Source organism: Anabas testudineus, chromosome 22, assembly GCF_900324465.2.
Source record: "Anabas testudineus chromosome 22, fAnaTes1.2, whole genome shotgun sequence".
Classification (NCBI taxonomy): domain Eukaryota; kingdom Metazoa; phylum Chordata; class Actinopteri; order Anabantiformes; family Anabantidae; genus Anabas; species Anabas testudineus.
The window spans coordinates 11,671,479-11,694,597 of record NC_046630.1 but is presented as its reverse complement, the minus strand read 5'-3'; the positions used below and the strand labels follow the sequence as shown (position 1 = coordinate 11,694,597).

Below are 23,119 nucleotides of genomic sequence, written 5' to 3'. Positions count from 1 at the left end.
ATAATATTATTAAACTATAATTAATTATGCATTTATATGTTGCACGTGATAAAGGCGAAGCTCACTACATGCTTATTATATTAAGAGACACATTTTTAATCTAACAAATTGTCTTTTATACTGCTGGGTTGTTTTCAAATAAATGTAGTGCAGTAAAATTATGATTTTTACCTCTGAAACCACTCAAAACTGTACTAAACTGCGTGACTTTACACTTTACAAAAAAGAAACCAAGGAAATTAGAGACACCAGTGCAATTTCATCATCCCCTGCAACTCTGTGTCCTTTCTATATACTGCCTAAAGTAAATACACTATAATTACCGCTTTCTGATTTTCTGCATAAATTGGTCATGAAATGTGATCTGATCTTCACCATAGTCTCAAATATCAACAACAACAATATTTCTAGGCTGAAACAGCATGTGTAGTTTTGATCTTTCATGTCTTTATTGAACAAGACATCTAAGAGCGGTTGTGTAAGAAAGAAGAACTCCTCCTGGATGTTGTTTTTTTGACTTTATTGCTGTCAAAGGTGGTTCAGCCTGTTATTAAAACTCTCTTGCCATCATTCTGCATGTTTAGTGGGTGTGTTCAAGAAAAGCATGAAAGATTGTGACTGTGTTTTATCTTTTTAGAAATATTAGTCTGACTTTGGTGGATACTGAGCAGAGAACAGTGCTTTTCTTTCCACTGTCGCTTTGGTGAAAAGGTTACAGATATATAATGGAGTTTATTAATGACTTTTAGTTTATGAAAGGTCTACATATCCAAATGTAATTTATTGTTAGTTGAAAAGTTTCTGGTGTCTGATTTGTTATTTTACAAGACAGCAGCTAACAACATAGGTTTGACAGACACTAACAAACAGCACTGTGACAGCTTTATGTTTTTATTTGAGCTCAAAAATGTCAAATTCTTGAGGTCATTGGGCACAAAAGGTGAGTTCACATCATGTTCCAGTAATCAGTAGTCCACAAACAGTGAGCTAGGTAACGAGGCTTCTCGCTACAGAAGTGCAGAAACACTCTAAAACCATGCATAGCCATGTGGCATGTATTATTACCTGCAGGGAAACATATTGTGCTTTATTTGAACAACACCTTATTTGCATCATTAATACTGTATACTGAATTTTATAATGATATATTCAGAATTTAATTTACCCAACATGTCATTATGTTATATACAATCTTGTCTCCACTTAGTATTATGTATACACAAATAGAGTTTAGATTTTGACCAAAATATGAATGTTCAAGTAATGTGAAAGAATATTTTCATACAGTGATTTTAAATGAGGTGATTCAATTTCTAATATTCTCTTGCTATATACAAGCCAAAACCAACCAGGCAGTTGTACATCTGCATCCTGCCCTTTTATAGTACACATTCAGCTGAGAACTATAAATAAAAAAGTGACTATTGTTTATTAATATAATGTATATTTACTACTAATGTACATAAGTGCTTGCTTGAACACAAAAACCTTAGCAAGTGTATTGCTAATCTCTTCCTTAATTGTTCTCGGGCTCCTGACTGATCAAAAATGAGATTTCTTTAATCATTGTTCGGCTAATGAAACACTGTGACTAAAACATAATAACCGTGTTGAATAAAACACCTTTTCAGACTTCAGGGAGTATTTTCATCTCAAGTGATTGTGCAGGTGTGTTATTGCTGTCATGTCATCATAAAACAACACAACTTTAAATAGAGAAACCTGTTCATAGAGCTAGTCAATTCTAACAATTATTACAACAAAGGGGAATTAATTTGTTGCTGCTAAAACAATAAACCCTGATATTGTCAGAAAATTCAAACAAATTAAAATTCACTCTGACATATACATGTAAAAGCCAAAGAACAAATAACCTGCCAGATTGGTACAATCTGTACTAAATCTCAAGAGTTGGGATGCAGTGGTTATTAGGGATTTACTACTTTATTACATAATTAAGGCTAAAATTACCATCAAGCACCAATATAATCCCTTGTTGAAGAAAATCCTCCCAGACTTAGCAGATTTATACTTCATTGGAACTATGGCTGAGCCTTACGGTATTTAAAGTGGTGATATTTGTAAGTAGTATCACACTTCCATTAAGGTTGGAGACTCATGGGAGACATACAGTACTGTATTTGAAAAGGAGTCATTGAAATAGCTGTGGCAAAGGCAAAAACCTTCTGACTTTTAGTTCCTAGTATGATGGGTCCTGCGTTTCCTGTAATGCAATTCATTACTATGTATTAATGACGCTGCCAGCTTGGTACAAATTGAAGGTACACAATCCCAGTTCGTAACACATACACTTCTTTAACACGTATGTGGGAAACAGCAGTTGCCTGTAAAGCAGCATTGTATTTTCAGTCGGTTGTTCCTCCAAAGAGAATAAAATCTACTTTGAGTTGTAATAGCTGCTCTTTAGAGGCCAGTCTAGCTGGACAACGAGTGTCAATCCTTCAACTTATACTGTAGTTTGTGCAATTTTAAGAAGAAGAATTGCAAACATCCCCATGAATCAGGCAAGGTAAATAAGTTAAGTTCTGCTGTGAAAAACCTGTTTAGTGCAGAAGAATGCTTTGTCCTGCTACAGTCTTTTCAAAACCTGGCATCTCTGTCGGAGCACGATGAACAAAGGTCTTCCCACAACACATTCAGTGTATTCTGTACCCCAAAGTCACACACCCCCAATGAAACAAGTGTGTTTTGGCTGTGTTCTCCGTAAAGCATACATCAATGTTTTAGCTCCAGACACACATATAAACACATAAAAACTCTATGTACTTTCATAAATTTGTTCTCTACAATGCAGAAGAAGCGTACACACAAACTGTGGCCATGCATTCTGAAAACACAAGTTATATTAGAGCAGAAAAGATTAATAAGTAGGTGGAAGAAGGAGCTTGTCTTGTACTTGAAATTCTGGAAGTGAGGGCTACTTTCGCACGGCCACACTCGCACAAACAAACAGTCCATAACTCTGTGTATCAATATACCAGGTGTCACCGCCCTGCTTGTCTGATGTCTAAGGGGAAATTGTGTCTTGGAAGATATCGGGGCACTGGCTCCAGTCCTGTTTTTCTTTGGCCTCCCAGTAGCCGCCCTTGTAGACGTAGGTGCTTTCCCCTGTTGTCTCATCTGTTCTCTTCTCAAACCACACTGGCTGGTAAACCTCAATATGTTGCCCTGATGACACAGAATCAAGCTTTCTTAAGACACTGACAAGACATGTTATAATGTAATATTTCAACATTTGAGTACAAACTTTGTTTCTGCCCCGTGGACGAACACACAGACACCAACCACAATACAGACTTCTCTTCCTTGTTGTTTTTTTTCATCTCACCTTCCTCTAGGGCCTGATTGGTTTGCACCTCCCGTCTTTTCCTCTCCTGCCTCTGTCGCTCCTCCAGACACTGCTTCTGGGAGTTTGCTTCATCCCACAGACCTTCCTCCATCAGCCGCTGGTCTGGCCGCAGACGACTGTCAGTGGGCGCAACACCCTCTTCTGGCTCATTCAAAGTGAGTGCCAGGGAGGAGAAGAAGTACATGTTCTCTGCATTATCTCTGAAGAGAGAAGATAGAAGAGACAACACAATAGGACAAAAGATAAGGTCAGACAGAGGAGGGGGAGAAACAGAAAAGGGCAGGTTCAACCATCAAGATGTGGCAGACATGTTTGAGATAAGACAAACATACGGGAGAGGATATTTCTTCCACAACACTTTGGGCTGAAGAGTCTGATAAACTGTCTTTTGTTTGCCCTCAGAGCCTCCGCATCCTTGGGTGCTGTCGACTATTTTAGAACTCTCCATTTTTTCATCCCAGGTTCCTGACAGGATGTAACGGGCTGTGCCCTCACTGTCCTCTACCACTCCTGTCACCTAGAGACACACAGGAAGAGATCAGTTACATTCTGACCTCTAGGTGCTGACACATTCACAGCTGTGTACAACTTTACCTCATTTCCTATTCTGCTTTGGATGCATCATTTATCAGATCTTTATCTCTTTATCTCTATATATGTCTTTATTAAACACATTAGGGTCTTGTTTCTCCTTAGCTGATGAGTCAGTGAGTTAATGTTTTCTATGTAGATGCTAATATTATAACAAAAGTGCTCAAGAGAGAGACATAATCCGAAAAACCAGTAGGCAAAAACCGTGTTATTCATTCATAGCATCAAAACATGCAATGAAGACAAGATATTAAGATGCTGCTTGATAGTCAATGAAAAAGTACAGAATGAAAAGGTAAAACAGACTTACTTTACGTGGGACATCTCTGGAGAAGTAGCTGTAGGGGGAGAATTTGAGACGGCAGGTGTCCTTGGTAGTATTGTTTACAATCTCGATGTCCCCAGACTGCCAAGAGCAGTAGATGTAAAAACAGTAATTCAACACAGTCATACATATTAATACAGAGCACCTTTTATTCCTCAACAGTTAAAGTCTGTATCTATTTCAGCTGTTTCTAGAAGGTCTTTAGTTTTACATTTTGCTGGAAAAGGAATAATTCAGCTTCTGTCCTCGTCTAAAATGAGCTCGCACACAGAGTCAGAGATAGGTTGTGTATTTGACTGTTGAAGTCAGTCACCTGATCAATCCAAAGTTTTCCCACTATAATGTTGTGCACTGTTGACGTCACTTTGCTCCACACATAGTGATTTCCACTCGAGTGAAACTGCAAGTGAATGTTTCCTATAGTGAAGAGAAAGAAAATACACAAACATACACATGTACATACAGTACAGTTTTCTAATTACACTGTATTTATACCTCATATTTGCCATAGTACATAGTACAGAAAAATAGTACAAAACATTTACCTTGATGCAGTGCATACAATCAGTCAGTATGCTCTGCATCAAGGTACATGTTTTGGTTTGACTTGTTTCTTACCTAATGGCATGACAGAAATATATTTCCCACGAAACTTGCTGTCAATAGTGATATGCTGCCACAGGGTCCATCCTCGCTGTGACATCACATGGTGGGCAGCAGCTGGTGGGTGATGACTGACCTGAGGGTGAATGGTATCAGGTGTGTCAGCAGAGGTAATAAAGACATCAAACCCTATTTATATTTTCGTTCTTCGCTGCAGGATAATTTGATCTCTCTGTGAATAAAACAGATGTGAAGGGATCTGTGCATGTAAATGCATTTAATACGATGCTCATGCTTTTGTCTCACCTGTTCAGCAATTGAGCGATACCCATACTCCCCCAATCGGTCCAGCTCATAAGTCTCCCCTTGCAGAGGGTTGAAGGGCTTGGCTGTACGATGGACTGTGGTGGAGTAGGAGGAGACAGAAAAGGCAGCCACAAGGCACATCTGCTCCAGGGACGAGTCACAGCGAGCTGCCCGGTCCAGAAGCTCACTGTATTCCAGATCCTCGGAGAGACGCTGCAGCATCGACAGAGGCTCATTGAAGTTTACCTGCAACCACACACAGGTCTCTTTTAAGTATTGCAGATAATCCAAAACATACAAGGTACATGTTTATTCCAAATCACTCTCAAACTATATGAAAGCCTATAAGTATGGTTTGGATTTACAGGCATAGGTATCTTGGACAAGTCTTTGCCAATGCAATTCTTCATGATGCTCCACAGGTTGAGGGAGTAATTTGGTTTGTTAGGAACACGAGTGCGCCTTGGTCTTCGTAGCTGCATGTGGTTTGAGGTGTCCTGAAAAAACAAAATACAACTAAATACAAGGATTTGGTTCATGCAGAACCTGAAACTAATACAATTTTATAAAAAGTAATATGTTTGGCACCTACATTCTCATTGTGAGTCCAGTCACTGGGAACTCCTCCACTCATTATACTCTGATTACTGCCTGAGCGCCTGAGACAAAAACATTAAATACAGACAAATACATTAAATACAGTGGAAGGTTACAGTGCTGCTGACTGAGCTGACTCACAGCCCTGAGATTATATATGAGATGTCTCACTTGTGCTGTATGTTGCCACTAGCAGTCACAGTTATAAATGCAGGGGAGTCTTCCATGGCATCGAAAAACTCTGCCTCATCATTCTCATCACTCGCATCCCCCTCCCGAGACCTCTCCACACCTCCACAAACACAGGATGGGGGGACAGGTTAGCACACATACAGTAAATGTGTGTTACATGAACATATGACACTCCAAGAAAGAAAATGTTATATGTTAATATACGTCTGACTGAGCCTGATTTCTTTGGTAAAGAATCCTGTGTGCATCCCTGCTACTGTCCAGAGGGGGGCCACATTCTTATTCTGTAAGATCCTACTTTTCATATGACACTGAAGAGATAGGACTTTCAATACACAGTATTATGTGTCTCACCTGTGTATGAGGTGGGATTCTCCCTCCAGGCTCTCTCTAAGCTGTTGTGCTGTTTGGCTAACTGTTCGATGGTCTCCTCCAGATGGTGGCGCTGTTCTCTCTCATACTGCAGGGCCTTTTGCCACCTCCGGCTGTGAGATTCAGCTACGTCCAGAAAGTCACGACAAGCCTGAGGTGTGAACACAACACACATCAAACGATGTTGTCTCATTAAACAATACAATTGCAATGGATCCGTCTTCCATTTACGTATACTGGCAGAAAACCAATGTGAACTCACATTGATCATAGCATTGGAGGTGATGCGGAAAAGTGTGGCTCGCTCATTAACAGCTTTCACTTTGTCTGTGCTGTCAGTGGATCCACGCAGTTCCTCAAGTTCACTGAGGGAGCGCTGAAGGGCAGCACCATGTTTTCCAATCAGCTCATTACAGGTGCTCAGGTCATCTAGCTTGCTGGCCAGAGTCTTGAGCACCCCTTGGGTGAGGGCACGTTCCTCCTGTGGTACAGGTCCTTCATCTCCTGAGTCATCTTCACACGGATTAAAAGAAAAGAAAAGGAAAAGCAGTGCACATACTGTATAACAGAATGTATGAAGGATGCCAAGGTATCATTAGCATTAATTATAGCCAAACAAACGGGTGTTTATGGTGGTGAAAATATAAACTGTAGTAATCAGTAAATGGGGGGTTAATGTCTTATCCGACAGATTAAGCAGTACATTTTAAATACTCTATATTTAGACAGAGGCGAGTTAAGAGCGTGTTAGTGGGGAATGGATGGAGGAAGATGATAACACTTCACGCCCTGATCTCCCACACCCCTTCCTATACAAGATCTGAAAGCTGTGAATGAACACTGTTACCCTGGAAACCTAGGCCTGTGCAATCAGGAGGCTGGGTTATTTTTAGAAGAGGGAAGAAAAAAAAAAAAAGATGACGCACTACCCTTTTCCTCCTCTATTCCTCTGTCTACCCCTCGTTGGCATGAGCCAAGCGATCAGTCTCAGGGTTTTTTAGGAGAGCATGGGGATGGGACTGATTACTAAAGATTATAAAAGAAACATTAGCTTCAAAATAATTAGAAAATTCAGGCACCTTGACCTTCAGACAAAACATTTTTCACATTCAAGTTAAATCTTAGGTTTTAAACAACCTCTGAGGCTTACAATAGTGCTTTCATTCACAGTATGTGTTTGTAGTGTTAGACCTGCCATAGAGTCTATGGGATGGAGAGGGTAGTGGAGGGAATTAAAAGCCTCTCAGTGAACCAAATGTTAAAACAGAACAGAAAAAAAAACCTTCTGACATTAGTACAATTGTAGATAATGTTGGATATTCTAGAAAGTTACAAATGACAACACAAATAATCCAGCTTTAAAATGCTGCCTCCCATGTCAATAACTGCCTCATATGTAATATAACTTTTCTAGGTCAAAACATTTCTTTTCAGGCTGTGTGTGTAATCTGAAAACTGGGGACTGAATCTAGGCCAATGTCTGTCTGAAATTGTGGAAGTGAACTGCCTGTAAACACCAAAGCATGGAGACTAAGTACTACACCCTATTAGAGGGGAAGATAAATAAAAACAATCAGGGCAAACTGGATCAACAAAGTCTCAGGAGGAGCAGATTAAAAAGGAGTGGGTGAAAAATCCTTCAGCCATCTGTAATGGTTTTATGACCCATATACAGCAAATAGAAAAGGGATCTCACTTGACTTATAGAGCTCCAGGTGTTAGGACATTAGATTATGAATATGAGAGCTGGGTCCATCTGCCATCCAGCATGTTTACGTACAGTGTGCAGTGTACTTCTCCCTACACCCATAAATATGAACATGTAGGGGAAAGGTATACTGGTGTAGTCTGAGTACCACACAGGACACTGGAGAGTCTGAGATAAATTAGTGACTCATCACTGAATCATCAAAACACAACCACAGGTGATAGAGGGAGCACCAATATGGACACAGTGTAGGAAGAGTGATCTAGAGCTTAGAATAACGGGATGCACTGAGAGCTTCTGCAACACGGATCAAGCCCGACTGGAACATACAGAGAGCCTGTTGAAGCACAACCTGAGCTGCACTGTTTCCATCTCTGTACACATTTGATTGTGTTCATGCTGCTGCTCCTCTGTGTTGAACTTCTTGTTCCGTATTTAACATTAGACTAGACAGGTTTGAATTTTTACATGTGTGCGTTCTAGAAAATAGAAAGCTTGTAGCGGTGGTTATGCGATAGCTATCACCTGACAGGTGCCTCACACCTTTGAAAACATCCACTTAATTACTGCTGCTCTAATCCACTTTTATCCTATTCATTTGCCCTGCTATTATGGCCAGGAGACCCACAAACAAAAGCTCAATAATAATCTGTAATCACAACACACACACTGTCTGTGCTTGTACATGCAAATAAACACAGTTCTAATGTTTAATCCAACTCATGCACAAACAGTATTACCAATGTTTGTTCAAGATTAAGGCATTTGATTAGTTAGGCATTAACATATCCAGTCTACATAAGGTTATACATCTTTGATGAAGTAATCATTTGAGAACCATCGTGGCCAAACACACACTGCAAACACTATTTCTATACAATTTCTACACAACACAAACATCAGAAAGAAACTAAGGCTGTGTATAATCTTCTTAATGTGCTCAGGTCTTTGAGTGCTGCTAAGTATTTTGGCTGTGACCACTACTAATAGAGCAAATGTCCAGTGCTATAAACTGGTAGGTGCAGCATGAACACATCGCACATCAGTCACTGTCTCCATATGCTGCTGGTATGCTCAGAGAAACACAAAACACTGATTTGCATTTTGTAAATGCAAAAATGTTACTAATGAAAAGGGTGGCTACAGGCATGTGCCTCTAAGAGGTGATTAATGCAGAGGAAAAGGAGAATTTACTACAGCTTACTTGACTAAATACTTTTTTGTAAAAATTTATGGTACCATTATTATAACTTAAAGGCATTTTAATGCTCTATTTAGCATGTTTACAGTGACACTTGCACAGAATTAAGTATAAGGCGATTGCAAAACTTACTGAACTCCAAAAACATAGATGCACTACTACAATTACAAACACATGCATAGAAGCATAGCTAGATGCTCAGCAATAATAAATAGCAAACAAACATGATACTTACAAGGTGACACTCACTGAATTGGCTGCACCCATATCTCCCTATTGTCCACAGAATATTTGGTGAAAAATATTTTCAATGAAAATCCTCACACCCTCCTGCTCTCTCTTTTTTTTCTACCCCTCCTGCCACCAGAACAGGAGGAGGAGTCTAGAGGAAGGTCATTTCATTCAACTCTCACTGTCGTCATACTGAAGGAGACGGGGAGGGAGGAAAGAGACCGAATGGGAGGGGGCGGTGGTAGCAGCATGTGTGTTGCACACACAAATAGAGAGACAGACAAACAGAAGAAGAAGAATTCTGCATGTATCTTATGCTTCTTACAAGATTTAAAATATTATATTATATTATATTATATTATATTATATTATATTATATTATATTATATTATATTATATTATATTATATTATATTATATTATATTATATTGTGTGGGAGCATTCAGAGAAAAGGTGGATATTGACTGTACAGATTTATTTCTGTATGTCATTTAATATGGCACGATGAAAGAGGCTTGTGTTTAAATTAATTAATTCCCATTCTTGACCTGACTGTTTTCAGGGAAACAGCTTGAACAACACTGCCCTCTTCTGATCTATACTGAGATAATACTGATGGCTACAAAGAAATGAAATATGCATTCAGGTAAATGGGTCTTGGATGCTTGAGCCTACATTCAGGTTGCAGCTAAAGTTAGTTTATCTCCCTCTGACATCCTCTGGTAAACTATGTTGTTCCTTTTAAGATGATCTTCTGGGACAAGTGCAACAAATTCAAATCTATTGCAATGAATTACAATTAGGGTTAGGTATAAAAACTATAAATGCTTTTGTATGAATTTGTTTAGATTTGTTTTTGTTTGTTTGTGAGCATTCACCAAACATCTGTAAAATCTAAACATAAATGTACAATATACAGTATAATGTTTGAAACTTATTGAGTTTAAACATTTCACCTGAGTGATGCATGAGGAGAGTGGCATTGGCCTTGGCCTGCTGCAAAGCTGATACCCATCGCTGACACTCTCCCTCAGACGTGGCCTTGAGGTGGTAGCTTCGGCCTCCGCTAGTTAACACCAGGTGACAGGTGTCACCCACCTCGATGTGGGCTGTTGCCAAGGGAATAGTGCCCCGGCAAGTGTGTCCCATCTCTGCCTGAGTCCTGAGGGAACCCGGCATAAACTGAGTTAACGTATGACACCATAGGAGTTTGGATGAGCCTCACCCAGTTCCCTGTTTATGTGCATCGTTTAAGAAATGAGGCTTTGCTGTTTCTTAATGACTTCAGATATGTTCACTATTAAAATAGCATCCCGACACCATGACCCAATACGTCACTATATACAAAATGTACTTTGACCCCTTTTTACAAGATCAACTCTTTACAGATTTTACATACTGTTGTACTATATATCTTTTACAGAGTAATGTAGTATACTACTATGGTTTATATATTACATTTAACATACAGAAAATACTATATATTTAATCACATTAGATGTTGTGTATATTTAAAACATCTCTTATTTATGTTTTAAAAAATATCTGTAGCTTTTATTTAACCTCACAGAATAGGCCCTTTTTGGGGTGTACAGGGTTTCTGTCCTCTATTATTACATAGAGCTATTTAGAAGTAACACTGCCAAATAGCTTAAACTAAAATTTGTATGCAATACTCTAAAAAGGGTCAAAATGTGGTGAGGTCATGAGGTCACAAAAAATAGATGTGATATACAGTGGCAAGAAAAAGTATGTGGATTGGAATTTCATGTTTTTTTGCATTAATTTGTCATAAAATGTGAACTGATAACAAAACAATAACAAATAATGTGCCTAAAGGCAATAACACATAAAAATCTTCTGATTCTGATCTTTCCTGTCTTTATTGAAAACAACCATAAAAACCTCAAAGTATGTGAACCCTTTGAATAATGACCTCAAAAAAAAGCTGCCTGGAGTCAGGTGTTAGCACAAGTTCAGAAAATGAGTTAGTACGTGTGAAGAAGAAGAAGAAGAAGAAGAAGAAGAAGAAGAAGAAGAAGAAGAAGAAGAAGATGCTTATGTGAACCATGCCTCGACAAAATCAGCTTTCAGAGGATCTACGATCGAGAATTGCTGATTTACAAAAAGCTGGAAAGAATTAAAAAGTGATGTCAAAGACTTTAGAAACTCACCAGTCTACAGTTAGAGAAACACTAATGGAGACACTTTGGGACTGTGGCTACTCTACCAAGAAGTGAGGTCCAGACAAACAACAAACACTCATTAATGAGGTAAAGAAACAACAGCCAAAGATTTAAAGGCATCATTGGAACTGGCTAACACGTCTTCATGAGTCTACAGTAGGTGAAACATTGAACAAGCAGGGTGTTTATGACAGGACACTATGAAGGAAGCTGCTACTCACTGAAAAGAACATTGCACACACTGCACATCTGTGGTTTGCAGTGATTAATGGGAAGATGGAGATATCACAAAACCCTTGCTATACTATGGAACAACACGAAGAGAGCCACACCTGGGACGTCCAAAGAATATTACAGAGCTAAAGCAGTTCTGCAGGATGAATGGGCTAAAATTCCTCCTGAAGGTCTGACCCACAGCTACAGGAAGCGCCTGGTTGATGTTACTGCTGCCAAGGAGGGGCAGCAAATATCTCTAATGGCAGTATGAGGTTTTTATAGTCTTCTCAGTAAACACAGACATACAAATGAATAAAAGATCATTTTTTGTGTTCATTCTTTAGGTACATCATATACATTAATACCTTAGACTTAGATAAAGATCAGATCACATTTTATGACAAATTATTGCAGAAAAGCATGAATTTCCAAAAGGTTGACACACTTTTCTTATTATTTAATTCATTTCTCATCTTGTAGCTATGACTCAGGTTATTTTTGCAGAGCACTCGGCCTAAAAGTTTGATGTAATGCTACTGTGTTTATAATAAAATATATACTGTATACATCACTTTCTCATCATAATCGTAGCAGTGTCCAACTGGACGACTGAAGACACGGTGTCACCTGTAGTAGGACAGCAGGCCGTTACTGAGGACGAACCAGCGCCGCTGGTAGCCCTTCAGGTAGTTGGTCCATTTAAAGAGCCAGCCTTTGTAGGCGTCCGGACACGACAGGTGGAGCCCCGGGAGGGTCGGGGAGGGCAAACTCTTGACCAGCTCGTTCATCGTCACTCCGGGAGGGATGGACGGAGACGGACGGTGCAGTAGGTGCGGAGAGGCTGCAGCCCGTTACCGTCAGAGAGAGATCCCGCTGCAGCGCACTGTGCCGCCGCCGGAGCTGCCGCAGCCTGCAGCCCTGAGCTGGAGCTGCACGATGTCAGTCGTTTGACGCTGTTACCTCCAGGTAGTTGAGGTAGTTACGCAACGCTACTATTTCAGCAAGGATGAGACAACGTGCATCATTTTCCCCAGCGCTGCACTTTGACTGCGCTGAATCATAAAGCCTGTGGATGTGAGAGAGGGGATCATGATGACGTCCTGATCACAGGATTGAAGCATATGGGTGCAGGTCTGTGTGCGTGCGCGTTTACATAATACACTGTGCCATCGCTGTGAGGACAGTTTGGCTGATCCTTTACTTTAAATGGCTACAGAAGAATTGGTTTTTGGGTTAAGGTCAGACTTTGGTTTATGTTAGGGTTAGGCTCATCATTTCTAGTCTATTGGAGGAAGTAGCACCACATGGTCAGTGGTGGAGTAAGTAATGCACTTACAATGTTGATTTAAATGAAGGGAATAAGCATGTATACCAATACAAATATTGTTTGACATCCCATTAAATTTAGTTCATGTGGTAAATTACTTAATGTGATTTGTTTTCATGCAGTGACTCAGTCTAAAGCATTGTTTGCATTTACAAAATAAAAAATTAAGATTCCGCATCCCAAAATCATGTTTATATATGAAACTAAGTTATTAGCTGTTCAATAAAATGTACAGAAAGCTAACTGTACTGATCTGTTGTTTTTTATGGTTCTGTCTCACTAATTTCTGAACCATCAACTGATAAAAAAAAAAATAACAGCAAAATACAAACAAGCAGACAAATCCATCCAACAATTATTAGTTACAGATGTATATATAGTAGTTATAAATAAAGAGCCCTAAAGATGCAGAAGCCCTACATGTAAAACTCTGCTCTGTGTAATATGTGGATAATTTTTATAGCACTGAGAATAACAACAATTAAATAAAATAATAAATTAAAATTAGAAAACAATGACTCAGATATAAAAATATCTTGTAGTTCTGAGATAATGAAAGTGACAGAATCAGGTTTAGTTTTGGGACTTGATAATGTTACCTTCAGACGCTCAGAGGCAGCCTGGACTGATGATCTTTCAAGTGACTGCTTGTTATTAATAAAATCAAATAATGAAAGATGTTGTAAAATAGTATCACGCATGAATGCTTTACTTGCTTGCCTTTCTCAAAACCTTTATTCAACACATTAAAATGGTAAAATATTAGACTCTTGTACAGACAATAATTTAAATAAATACCATAATTTCACTAAGTAGTATAATCAAAGAAAGACCTAAGGCTTTGTAGCTTTTTCAGGAGTATCTGACATTTTTCTGTTGGTTACAGGGGAGGTTACGTTAAATAAATGCATTAATAAGTAAAGAAGCAAACAGCTAGTAGTTGATTATTCTTATTTGGCATCATCACAGTCATTAGTGAAAACCTTAAATTGTACAATAATTTCTGCAAAGTGCTTGGTGACAATATTTCTCACAAAAAGAGTCATGTTTTCATTTAAATGTTTTTTTTTTTTGTCCACAGCTTCTTTTTCATCATCACACACACACAGAAGCAGTTTTAAAAAACCCAAAGACATCCCAATATCATCGGAAATAAATCTCTATGGCACTATATATCAGGATGCTTTAAATGGTCTTTTCACATAGTTTAACTTTACATTGCACTGTATAAATGCTCATTTTAAATGTGTTGTAAATAATACAAAAACAGTTTACACAGCACAATGTAAATTTAAAATTTACATTCACTCAACTGGTGTGACAAGTAGTGTTGAGTGATATATCACTTAGAAAATTTTTTCATTAACGGAACAAGAATTTTGAACCTCTGTGTTTCAGAGGTTTGCTGGGTACAGTAGTAAGGCAGTCAGCACAGCCGATAACGTTTTAAAAATCGTCATGGTGAAAAACGTTGCTACAAGAGTGAGTTTCAATCCACTGTCTCGAAGGTTTGTTGTCGTTATCACAGTGTGAATCGTTCCAGCATCCGGCTTCCTTCACAATTACAAAGTCTGCTTCCTGTCATGTCTAGCAGATTCACAGTCCATGTGTTTAAAGCAAGCCGTCTTGCTCAAAAATGGAGGGCAAAAGAGAGAAGTCGAAGGGCACAAACTTGACACCGGTCCCATGATAGAATTTGTTTTGAAACTCCACCCTGAAATCAAGAGCACAAGCAAGAAAAACATGTCAGTGAAGCAACACATGATGAGGAAGGTGAATGCAGAAAGGAAATAAAATAAAACTGAGCGGGTGACACCTGATGAAAAAGCACAAATCATCAAATTTTTGACATTTTATTTTTAATAATTATTTTTAATTATTTGTAATGTTAACGAGAAGAATCATTGATATCATTTGATGACTAAGGGTGAGTACTATAATACTTTACATCATCTACAAAAGTCATTTTTGCACAACATATATGATATAAAGTATTGCTGAATATTATATGACTGAGACTAACCAGTGGAGGCGGAGGGCATGGAGGAACGCTGATAAGCCTTCCATGACTAGTAGGATAGACACTGTGAGCATGGCGAAGAGGCCAAACACAGGGACCAAAAGCACTACACCCACTCTTGTTGTGATCCTCAGACCGAGGCGCATCACCATGGTCCACAACACCTCTGACAGCTCTGAAAACAGTAAACATGAATGTTTTGAAGCAGACAGTAAACAACCTGGAGGGTTGGAGGCAAACCAAAGAGGAGGAAGAAATGTTTTCTGATGGATTTCAGATTTCTAGTCCACTTTTAAAATCGTCTTGCACTGTTAACGAAAAGAAACACTGCACAAACGTCCTACTGAGAGGAGACAGTGGACAGACTGCAAGACAGTCTGCGGGGAATGATTTACATTTATAATCTGCAGGATGCTGCTTTTACAATCTGCAGATCATTTGCTTGCACTGCTAGATATCATCAGGATATAGTCATGCAATTTCATGAATGAATAGACTGCAGTATTCAATGACACACAGAAATCTACATTTATATTAAAGGTAAATAAATACTTTAAGAAAAGAGTAGAAAAGACGAGTTGACACTGTTTGTGACTGTGCTTACGGGCATGAGCCAAGCTGAGTGCCCAGAGACGCAGGTAGGACGCAGTGTTGGAAATGCAGCCCAGGCAGTACTCTATGGTGTGGATGGCTTGGTGCAGGAGCACATCTGCAAAGTCGAACTGTAAAACAATCCAAATAATACATAAGAATCCCCACTTAGATAATACAGGTACAGCATTGTGTATCTTCTGTTGTTGTTTTTGCTCTGTTCTCATCTTTTTCATCGTGACAGCCTCAGCACATGTGACACTCATGGTGCACCACCTTCAAAATGCTACATACACTGCTGAAAAGACAATTTTGGGCCAATAGCAGAATCACACTAGTTCCTATTCCTGCACAAACTGACGACTGCATGCTGGACATTAAAGGTGGAGCTTCAAATGCAACATACAGGGTGGATCTCTGACCTCTTTGGGAAGGGTTTCTCTGCTGATGACTTCATCAAGTCCCTCCTCTTCATCATCTTCGTAGGATGGTGCAGTGGAATTGTCGTCCTCACTTACACGCCTCACCCTCTCATAACCCTGAGGTGACACAACAACATTGTTTTTACTGACAAATGAATCAAAAGACTGCAACTTAGATATTCTGCAGTAAGTCTGTCTAGACTTACTCTGCGTCGGCGCAGGCCTTTGCCTCCACGAAACAGCCAGTACAAGTAAATAGGTTTTCCTAGCAGCAGCACGGGAACTGACAGCATAGCTATCACAACTAAGAAAATTTGCAGCCCAGTCTGGAATCACGATAAGAAACATTTGCATTACTGTATGTGCATTCAGGGCTGATAAACAGATCGTATTTTCAGATGAGGTCAATACCTGTCCTGGATAGAGAGGAGTGATATCTTTCCCCTGCATGACAAACATGTTGATGAAGTGGATGAGGATGCTGGGAGCCTGACTGGAGTCACGTGCACCGAATGCCAGCCACTTGTAGAAAATCATGAAGACCAAATATCCAAAGAGACAGAGCAGGAAGAGCAGCTCGGGAAGAAATAGCAGGTAGACGTTACATTTCTGTCGAAAGTGCCTGAAGAGAGAGAACAAATGATGAGAATCCTGTGGTGGTTATAATGACGGGGCCCTCAGCATTCAAACAACATGCAGATGAAAATTCAGTTTTATCTGCTGCACATTATGTTGTCTGACATTGATGGATACTCCCACTGTAAGTGCATGAACAAAGTTAATGTCAGGGACACTCGAGTCACTCACAAGTGATTGAAGACACTCAGCACCACTCCAAAGCTCATGTGGATGACCCCAATTATAACGGACATCTTCATCTTATAGGAGTTGAGGAAGGACAGTCTGTTCACAGCCATGTTCCATATCTGATGTAATATTAAGAAGCAGCTCAGTGTGGTGTTCTGTAAATGAATCAGTTCATATTCTGCTTGTATTGTTTGAGGGCATTTACTCACAGGATCGATGCCAAATGGGTACGGCCCACCGAAAACACCGCTAATATTAGGATCTAATGTGAGCAGAGAGTTTGTTTGGAGAGTTTTATTTCTGTAATGTAAAAAAGATATGTATCAATTAGAAACATCTGAGGCTTCCATTAAACCCCAGCATCACTCAAGTGTTTATTGTGCTGATAACTCACTTCCACTGCTGATTTGTGAACATAGCCTTCACGCTCCAGCCAGAGCCAAATATGTTAAAAGACTTGGAGAAACAGTCATTGTAAATCAACCCCGTGTAGACGGAGAAAAGGCCCATCATTAGAATGATGTAACGTCCATTAAAAAATGTTGCCCATATCTGGAAGCAACAGAAACACAGCCATCAGCTAAGGCTAATTAACCATAGCCTGACTCTGCATTATGATAGGGTGCAAGTCATTCCCACCTCATTACTGGAACGTTTTTTCTTCTGCTTTTTTTCCGTCAGCACCATCCACAAGGCAAAGAGGCTCATCACCGTCCCATGCCCGAGGTCCCCGAACATCACAGCAAACAGAAAAGGGAACGTGATGATGGTGTAAGGAGCTGCCAATAAGAGAGACATCCTCAGTGAACTCATCCTGAATGTCTCCATAGCAAACAAACCTACAGTTCACTGTTCTTTGCGAGGCGCAGTGAGTTCTTACCTGGGCTTACCTCGCGATAGTCCCCCACCCCGTAAGCTTCCACAATGCTCTGAAAGCTGGATGTGAACTTGTTGGTTCTTAACAGCGTAGGTGGAGTGTCAGTGCTCGGGATGCGGTTCACAAAGGACGGTACAGTGGCATCACCTTTCCTCTGATGATAGAAGACATCCACTCACTGTCCACTTTATTTATGTTCTGTACAATCTAGTTAAATCCAAAACAGCCACTCTGCCATGAATTCAACTTTAACAAGGTTATAATTTTATTACAGAGGGTGAAGCAGTATTATATATAATATATTTTCCCTCATTTATGTTAATAGGGGGGCAGAAACATAAAGAGGTGCTGTCGGCACTTGTGATCCAGACTCACCTCAGTTAGATAATTTCATTTTATTTTCACTTTATGATTTATTTAAACAATTTCTGCTTGATGAGTAAGTTTATTTACTGTAATTTGACAATAACTACAATAACTGACGGGCCAGGCAGAGTGTAGCAGATGGTAGGAGAGCACAATGGAGTAGAGAGAGACAGGACTTGGGTGGAGCAGAGTGGAATGACTCTCATGCTATCTAAAGTTACATAAATAGCATTAAAGGATCCGAGCTACTTCTTGGCACTTCACTTTATATTCTGTTGCATGTAAAATATTCATGGGCTTGAGTGATTGTCTGATCACACAGAAGGTTTTTCTGGTGCATTGTAGGTTGGAAATTTCATCTGAAAACAACCAAATAAGCAGCCTGAAGCTGGGACATCCAGTACAGCAAGAAACATGAAATGGTACAGGAGAGGGAGTCATCTGCAACGCCTGCTGTCAGCATCGAAACGGGAAGAATAAAATGACGTATCACTGTGCTATAATTTCAGTGCTTAACAGCAGATATGCAACGCCAATTCAATCAGGAGGCCAGTTATTATGTTCTAACAACCGCAAGGTAGCAAATATCCTATGAAAATCGTTTTCATATCTAAAAATAACTACTCCTGGCTTTCGGTTACACTATCGATGATCCTGTTTAGCGAGGCTGCTTTAGTTTGAAAGTAAGCAAAGAAGCTTTATTTTAATAGCATTTTGACCACACAGAAAGTAACTGAGTACTTATTATAATTATTACTATGATCACAGAGCTCACCATTGATCCATGTAAAGAAAAATGGCACAATAAGTCAAACATTTCTTAATTAATTAATAAGACAGTGCTGTTTAAAGGTTAAATTAGGAAGAGTGGGAACTTTGTGTCAAATTAAATAGACAAAAACAAAAACAGATTAGTGATGATCACAGACTCATGAGTGTTAATACTCTGCATTTTTCTGTACTTTCCACTTACTGAGCCCTCTTCTAGCGCCCCCCGCAGGTTTGCCAGGTCACTGACGGGACACCACACCTCGGCAATCAGACACTTGTTGGTGACGTCGAAGCTGCAGAGGTTGAGGATATGATATATAGCCTTCATCTTTTTCACCTGCACAACCCAGGTGTAAGCCGACTCGGAGGCCTTCTGCAGGACCTGCCTCAAGTAGTCCTCAGTGCGGTGAAGCACCTGCAGGAAACAGCAGCGTCAACGTATGTGAGCCTGTCTGAATCACGAGCTTTAATAATAATGTAAATCATTCTTACATTGTTAAGGTCTTGGATGCGTGTTCTTAAACTGTCCAAAACATCTGCCCTCTCCTCGTCGTTCTCAGGGTGCGGATAAAGATGGCAGTGGTAACTGCGGACATCAAGGACAGATGTGTATACAGTTGAAGCAGACTATCTATTCCATCACATAGTCTCTTTTATTAACATTAACATGTATTGTATAATTCTTACCAATCACAAATCTTTTGAACCTTCTGTCCAATCTGGTCTCCCCAGAAAGAGATGAGAAACACAACACTTTTGCTTATCTCACCCTGAAACAACACAGTTAGTTTATTACTACATTACTTTACAATAAAGCAGATGTGAAGAAAATGATCTGTATTTTGCTGATGACTAAGTAGGATCTCTGCCACTTATTTCAATCAAAGCACTTACACAAAATATTAAATGACAAATAAGCGATGATCACAATTTAAACAAAATAGTCGTTCCTGCTTCGGACTAAGGCGGGAGGAATGCTGCCATCACAAAATACACAGTTCAACTCACAGTGTCAAGATCAGCAAGGTTTTCATCCACTTCTGCGTAGCTGAGGATGGTGTAACCCTTACACACTCTCCACAGCATGCGCTCAAAGGCTTCAACCTTTACCCGCTGAATGAGACCTGAGACAAACCTAGAACCAGAAGAGATCTGATCAGATGTGGGATTTGGCACCATATGCACTGTTATGTTAAGTGACATGTACAGCAGCTCACCCTAACTTGGCTCCAAGTCTTTGCATACCAGTGCATCCTGTGACCGAGTCTGTCTCCATAGTGGGGAATTCTTCATACTGGGGACCAAGAGCTTCATGCTAATTATAAAAAGGAACATGTTTCATTCATGACAGCTTACAGTAATGGTTTCTTACACATGTCTACGCATTGAAATGTGATTTTTCTTCTCCCAAACCCCTGTTTAGCGTAGAGATAATTTCGCTACTAGCTGTATGCCCGACTAACACGGCAGCCTGGATGAGTCAGGTACTGCTTGTAATGGCCGTATTGTGACCATGTCATTAATTAAAAACAGCTCTAGTTTCCTGTCACCCAGGGAAACAAAACACGTCAGCGACAAGAAAACAAGATGCTGCTGGCAAGGTGAGACGAAGCATCTTGACTGTGAGACGCAAACAGAGTGGGACTGGAGAATGCATTTTATTACAGATGGTGGGTGAGTGCGATGAATGAGCAGCCGATTAGAAACGCACTTACTCTGGAGCGGCTGTGTATGAAGGTCCGTGTGATCTTCAGCATGTGCGTGTACTCTGTGAGTTCCAGGAGGTTCCTCTGCAGCTTCTCTTTGTTCCTCGCTACCTCACTGAGCTCCATTTCCAGCCTCTGGAGCTGCTCCTGAACATCACATCGAACAGCAACTTAAGTCTGAATTCAGCTGCGAAATGAGAGCTTCACTTGACTTAGGCCTCAAAGAATCAACAATACATGTGACCGACACCAGAAGGCGGCCACAGCCTTTAGACCATAAAGCTAGACTGTGTAACTTAAGCTGAACCGAGACTGCAAATGATAATTATGAGATCACATTAATCCTAACCCACAATACGACTCTTAAAAATGTTGTAACAGTAGCAGCAGTATTACCACGGCCCATTATTCCCAACAACAAGCTATTTCTTCTCTCAAATGTTTGATTTGTAGATAATTATAATATTGGAGGTGACTAAAAGGCATTTTTTAGTAGTCAGACAGAAATGAGTAATAAGGAAAATACTAAATAATCACTGTGTAATATACAATATATATACTAGATGCAATTCAGCACATTCACTAAAGTATGTCTTCTTCCATTAATGACAATTAGAGCTTATGAGAAGCTGAACTGACTGGTTGATGCAGAAGATCACAGGAAAGCTACAAACCGCGCTGGTGAAATAAGGTTTTTGAGACACTTGCCATGATCTCCAGGACTTGTCTGGGTGGAGGAGCGAGTGGACTCTCATCCTCCTCAGGAATGGCTATGTTAGCCTTTTGGATCTCCCTCAGGAGGTAGCCTGTCAACAGAAGAATGCTGAGCGTTTGTTTCATGGTGGGAAAGCTGAATCTCTGAGGGACCTGTTTACAAATCACAATCAACCTAGAGTTTCTTGCTACACTAATGATTAATTGTGTAGGTGCATGCTCTGGCTCCGTCCACATGAACCACCCCAGGTGCTCCGCTCTCTTACCCAGAATTCTCTCCATCTCCTCGCATCTCTTGATTTCGCTGACAAAGCGCCGCTGGAATGAGCTGACACTCGGGTTAAGCTGAAACCAGAGGAGCATTACAGATCAGGAAGATGTGAGTTACTGCATCAGTCACTGATGCACACATGAAAACAAGGCTCATTGTGGCATTTGAAACAGCCTGGATTGGATTTGGAGAATTATTTTTATATCCCTAAATATGTTTTAAAGTTTCCTGGGAAGATAAGATTTGAAATGGCACACACATGTTAGACAGACAGATACTTTAAGCGTCCCCTGAACATGCATCCTACATAATCAGAAAATAAGATGTAGGGTAGAGTCAATTTATTCTGTCAAAAGTTGACACATTTCCAGTGATGAGTGTTTGTGCATCATCAGCCTCTCTACTTACATCTCGAAACTCGACCAGCCCCAGCTCTCCCAGCTCACTAATGCAGTCATATTCCGAGCCGGACTGCAGAAACAACTGCGCCAAGCACATCTCCTCACTCCGAAACACCATCTTTATCTGCCACACAGTCAGATCCCTTCCGCTGCCTTAAAACGTGCCTGGAGCCTGATGAACCGGGACAACGAGCCGTTTACTACCAACAAAAAATAGGACATCACACAATTGAGCGAGTCGGTGCGTGGCTTTAAACCCCTTAACCAATTAACTCCCCCTCCCCCGAGAATTAATTATTATCCAGTGATACTGACGATTTTGAGAAGGGGAGATATCCTCATTCTGGGTCTGCTGATGGTGCCGGTTTGTTTTCTCCACAGTCGCCTGATGGCTCCTGTCTAAACAACACGCAGACAGACAGAAACCTCCCTAATGCACCTTTTGCCACCGAGCGACCGCGGAGAAAGGCGTCATCCCGCGGGCTCTTTACCTTGAACACCTGTCATTACAGCGCAAAAACACGGTGACGACGCAGCGCAGGTCGGACACAAACGAGCAACGGGAAAACTGAAATAGAAACCTTCAACCAAACGTGGAGAAAGGGCTGCCTCGCTCCTAAAAAAGACCCAGTCAGAAATAGGCTACGGCCTTTATTCGCGCTACGTCGCCCGGCAATTGACACAGATTGCGTCTCCGGGTTGCCAGATATGGCAGCATCCTCCAAAAATAATCCTTATTTTCTTGATTTGGGGTTTTCCACACTGCTGGATCATTTCTCGTCTTTATGCCTGAATTTGCTTTTTATAATTAAGAGCTGTTTTCTTTTGGCAGCTTAAACAAAAAACACTCTGGCCCTGTTATAGTTATGGTACTACCATACTGAATAGAGTTGTGTTTAACTATCACACAGTACAATGGCTTCATTGTGTAAAGGTCGAACATTTGTG

The 23,119-nt window shown here is 40.2% G+C and overlaps 2 protein-coding genes across 3 annotated transcripts; both read right to left on the bottom strand.

Annotated features, from left to right (window-relative positions):
• Positions 1 to 884: 884 nt before the first annotated feature.
• osbp2 (oxysterol binding protein 2) lies at positions 885 to 12,703 on the bottom strand. The gene is made up of 14 exons (XM_026339069.1): positions 12,526 to 12,703; positions 10,453 to 10,658; positions 6,619 to 6,869; positions 6,339 to 6,507; positions 5,964 to 6,084; positions 5,788 to 5,854; positions 5,561 to 5,692; positions 5,196 to 5,441; positions 4,905 to 5,025; positions 4,600 to 4,703; positions 4,272 to 4,367; positions 3,703 to 3,887; positions 3,350 to 3,570; positions 885 to 3,189 (listed from the first exon to the last, which is right to left on the bottom strand). Exons 1-14 carry the CDS (start codon positions 12,684 to 12,686, stop codon positions 3,029 to 3,031), a joined length of 2,241 nt encoding a protein of 746 aa, XP_026194854.1. The 5' UTR covers positions 12,687 to 12,703; the 3' UTR covers positions 885 to 3,028.
• Positions 12,704 to 13,970: 1,267 nt separating this feature from the next.
• Positions 13,971 to 22,771, bottom strand: atp6v0a2a (ATPase H+ transporting V0 subunit a2a). Of its 2 annotated transcripts, none has more exons than XM_026339910.1 (21): positions 22,487 to 22,771; positions 22,179 to 22,371; positions 21,766 to 21,844; positions 21,494 to 21,591; positions 20,795 to 20,932; positions 20,297 to 20,394; positions 20,088 to 20,214; positions 19,767 to 19,849; positions 19,572 to 19,665; positions 19,282 to 19,494; positions 17,946 to 18,096; positions 17,705 to 17,844; positions 17,460 to 17,617; positions 17,275 to 17,365; positions 17,066 to 17,184; positions 16,670 to 16,880; positions 16,465 to 16,584; positions 16,259 to 16,375; positions 15,850 to 15,967; positions 15,249 to 15,420; positions 13,971 to 14,939 (listed from the first exon to the last, which is right to left on the bottom strand). In XM_026339910.1, exons 2-21 carry the CDS (start codon positions 22,287 to 22,289, stop codon positions 14,837 to 14,839), a joined length of 2,541 nt encoding a protein of 846 aa, XP_026195695.1. In that variant the 5' UTR covers positions 22,290 to 22,371; positions 22,487 to 22,771; the 3' UTR covers positions 13,971 to 14,836. The 2 variants fall into 2 exon arrangements, with proteins under 2 accessions (XP_026195695.1, XP_026195696.1); XM_026339911.1 differs by having other exon boundaries at positions 22,179 to 22,343.
• Positions 22,772 to 23,119: the final 348 nt, after the last annotated feature.

Bases quoted from the DNA above. Each gene is read 5' to 3' on its own strand.
- osbp2 (XM_026339069.1), bottom strand. From the start codon at position 12,686: ATGAACGAGCTGGTCAAGAGTTTGCCCTCCCCGACCCTCCCGGGGCTC. The intron at 10,659-12,525 runs GTGACACCGTGT...GGGTTCCCTCAG, and splicing joins GGCCTGCTGTCCTACTACAG to GACTCAGGCAGAGATGGGAC. The intron at 4,368-4,599 runs GTGACTGACTTC...TGCTCTTGGCAG, and splicing joins GAAAACTTTGGATTGATCAG to TCTGGGGACATCGAGATTGT.
- atp6v0a2a (XM_026339910.1), bottom strand. From the start codon at position 22,289: ATGGTGTTTCGGAGTGAGGAGATGTGCTTGGCGCAGTTGTTTCTGCAG. The intron at 20,215-20,296 runs GTGAGCTGCTGT...TTCTGGTTCTAG, and splicing joins AGACTTGGAGCCAAGTTAGG to GTTTGTCTCAGGTCTCATTC. The intron at 19,495-19,571 runs GTAAGAATGATT...TGTTTCCTGCAG, and splicing joins GCATCCAAGACCTTAACAAT to GTGCTTCACCGCACTGAGGA.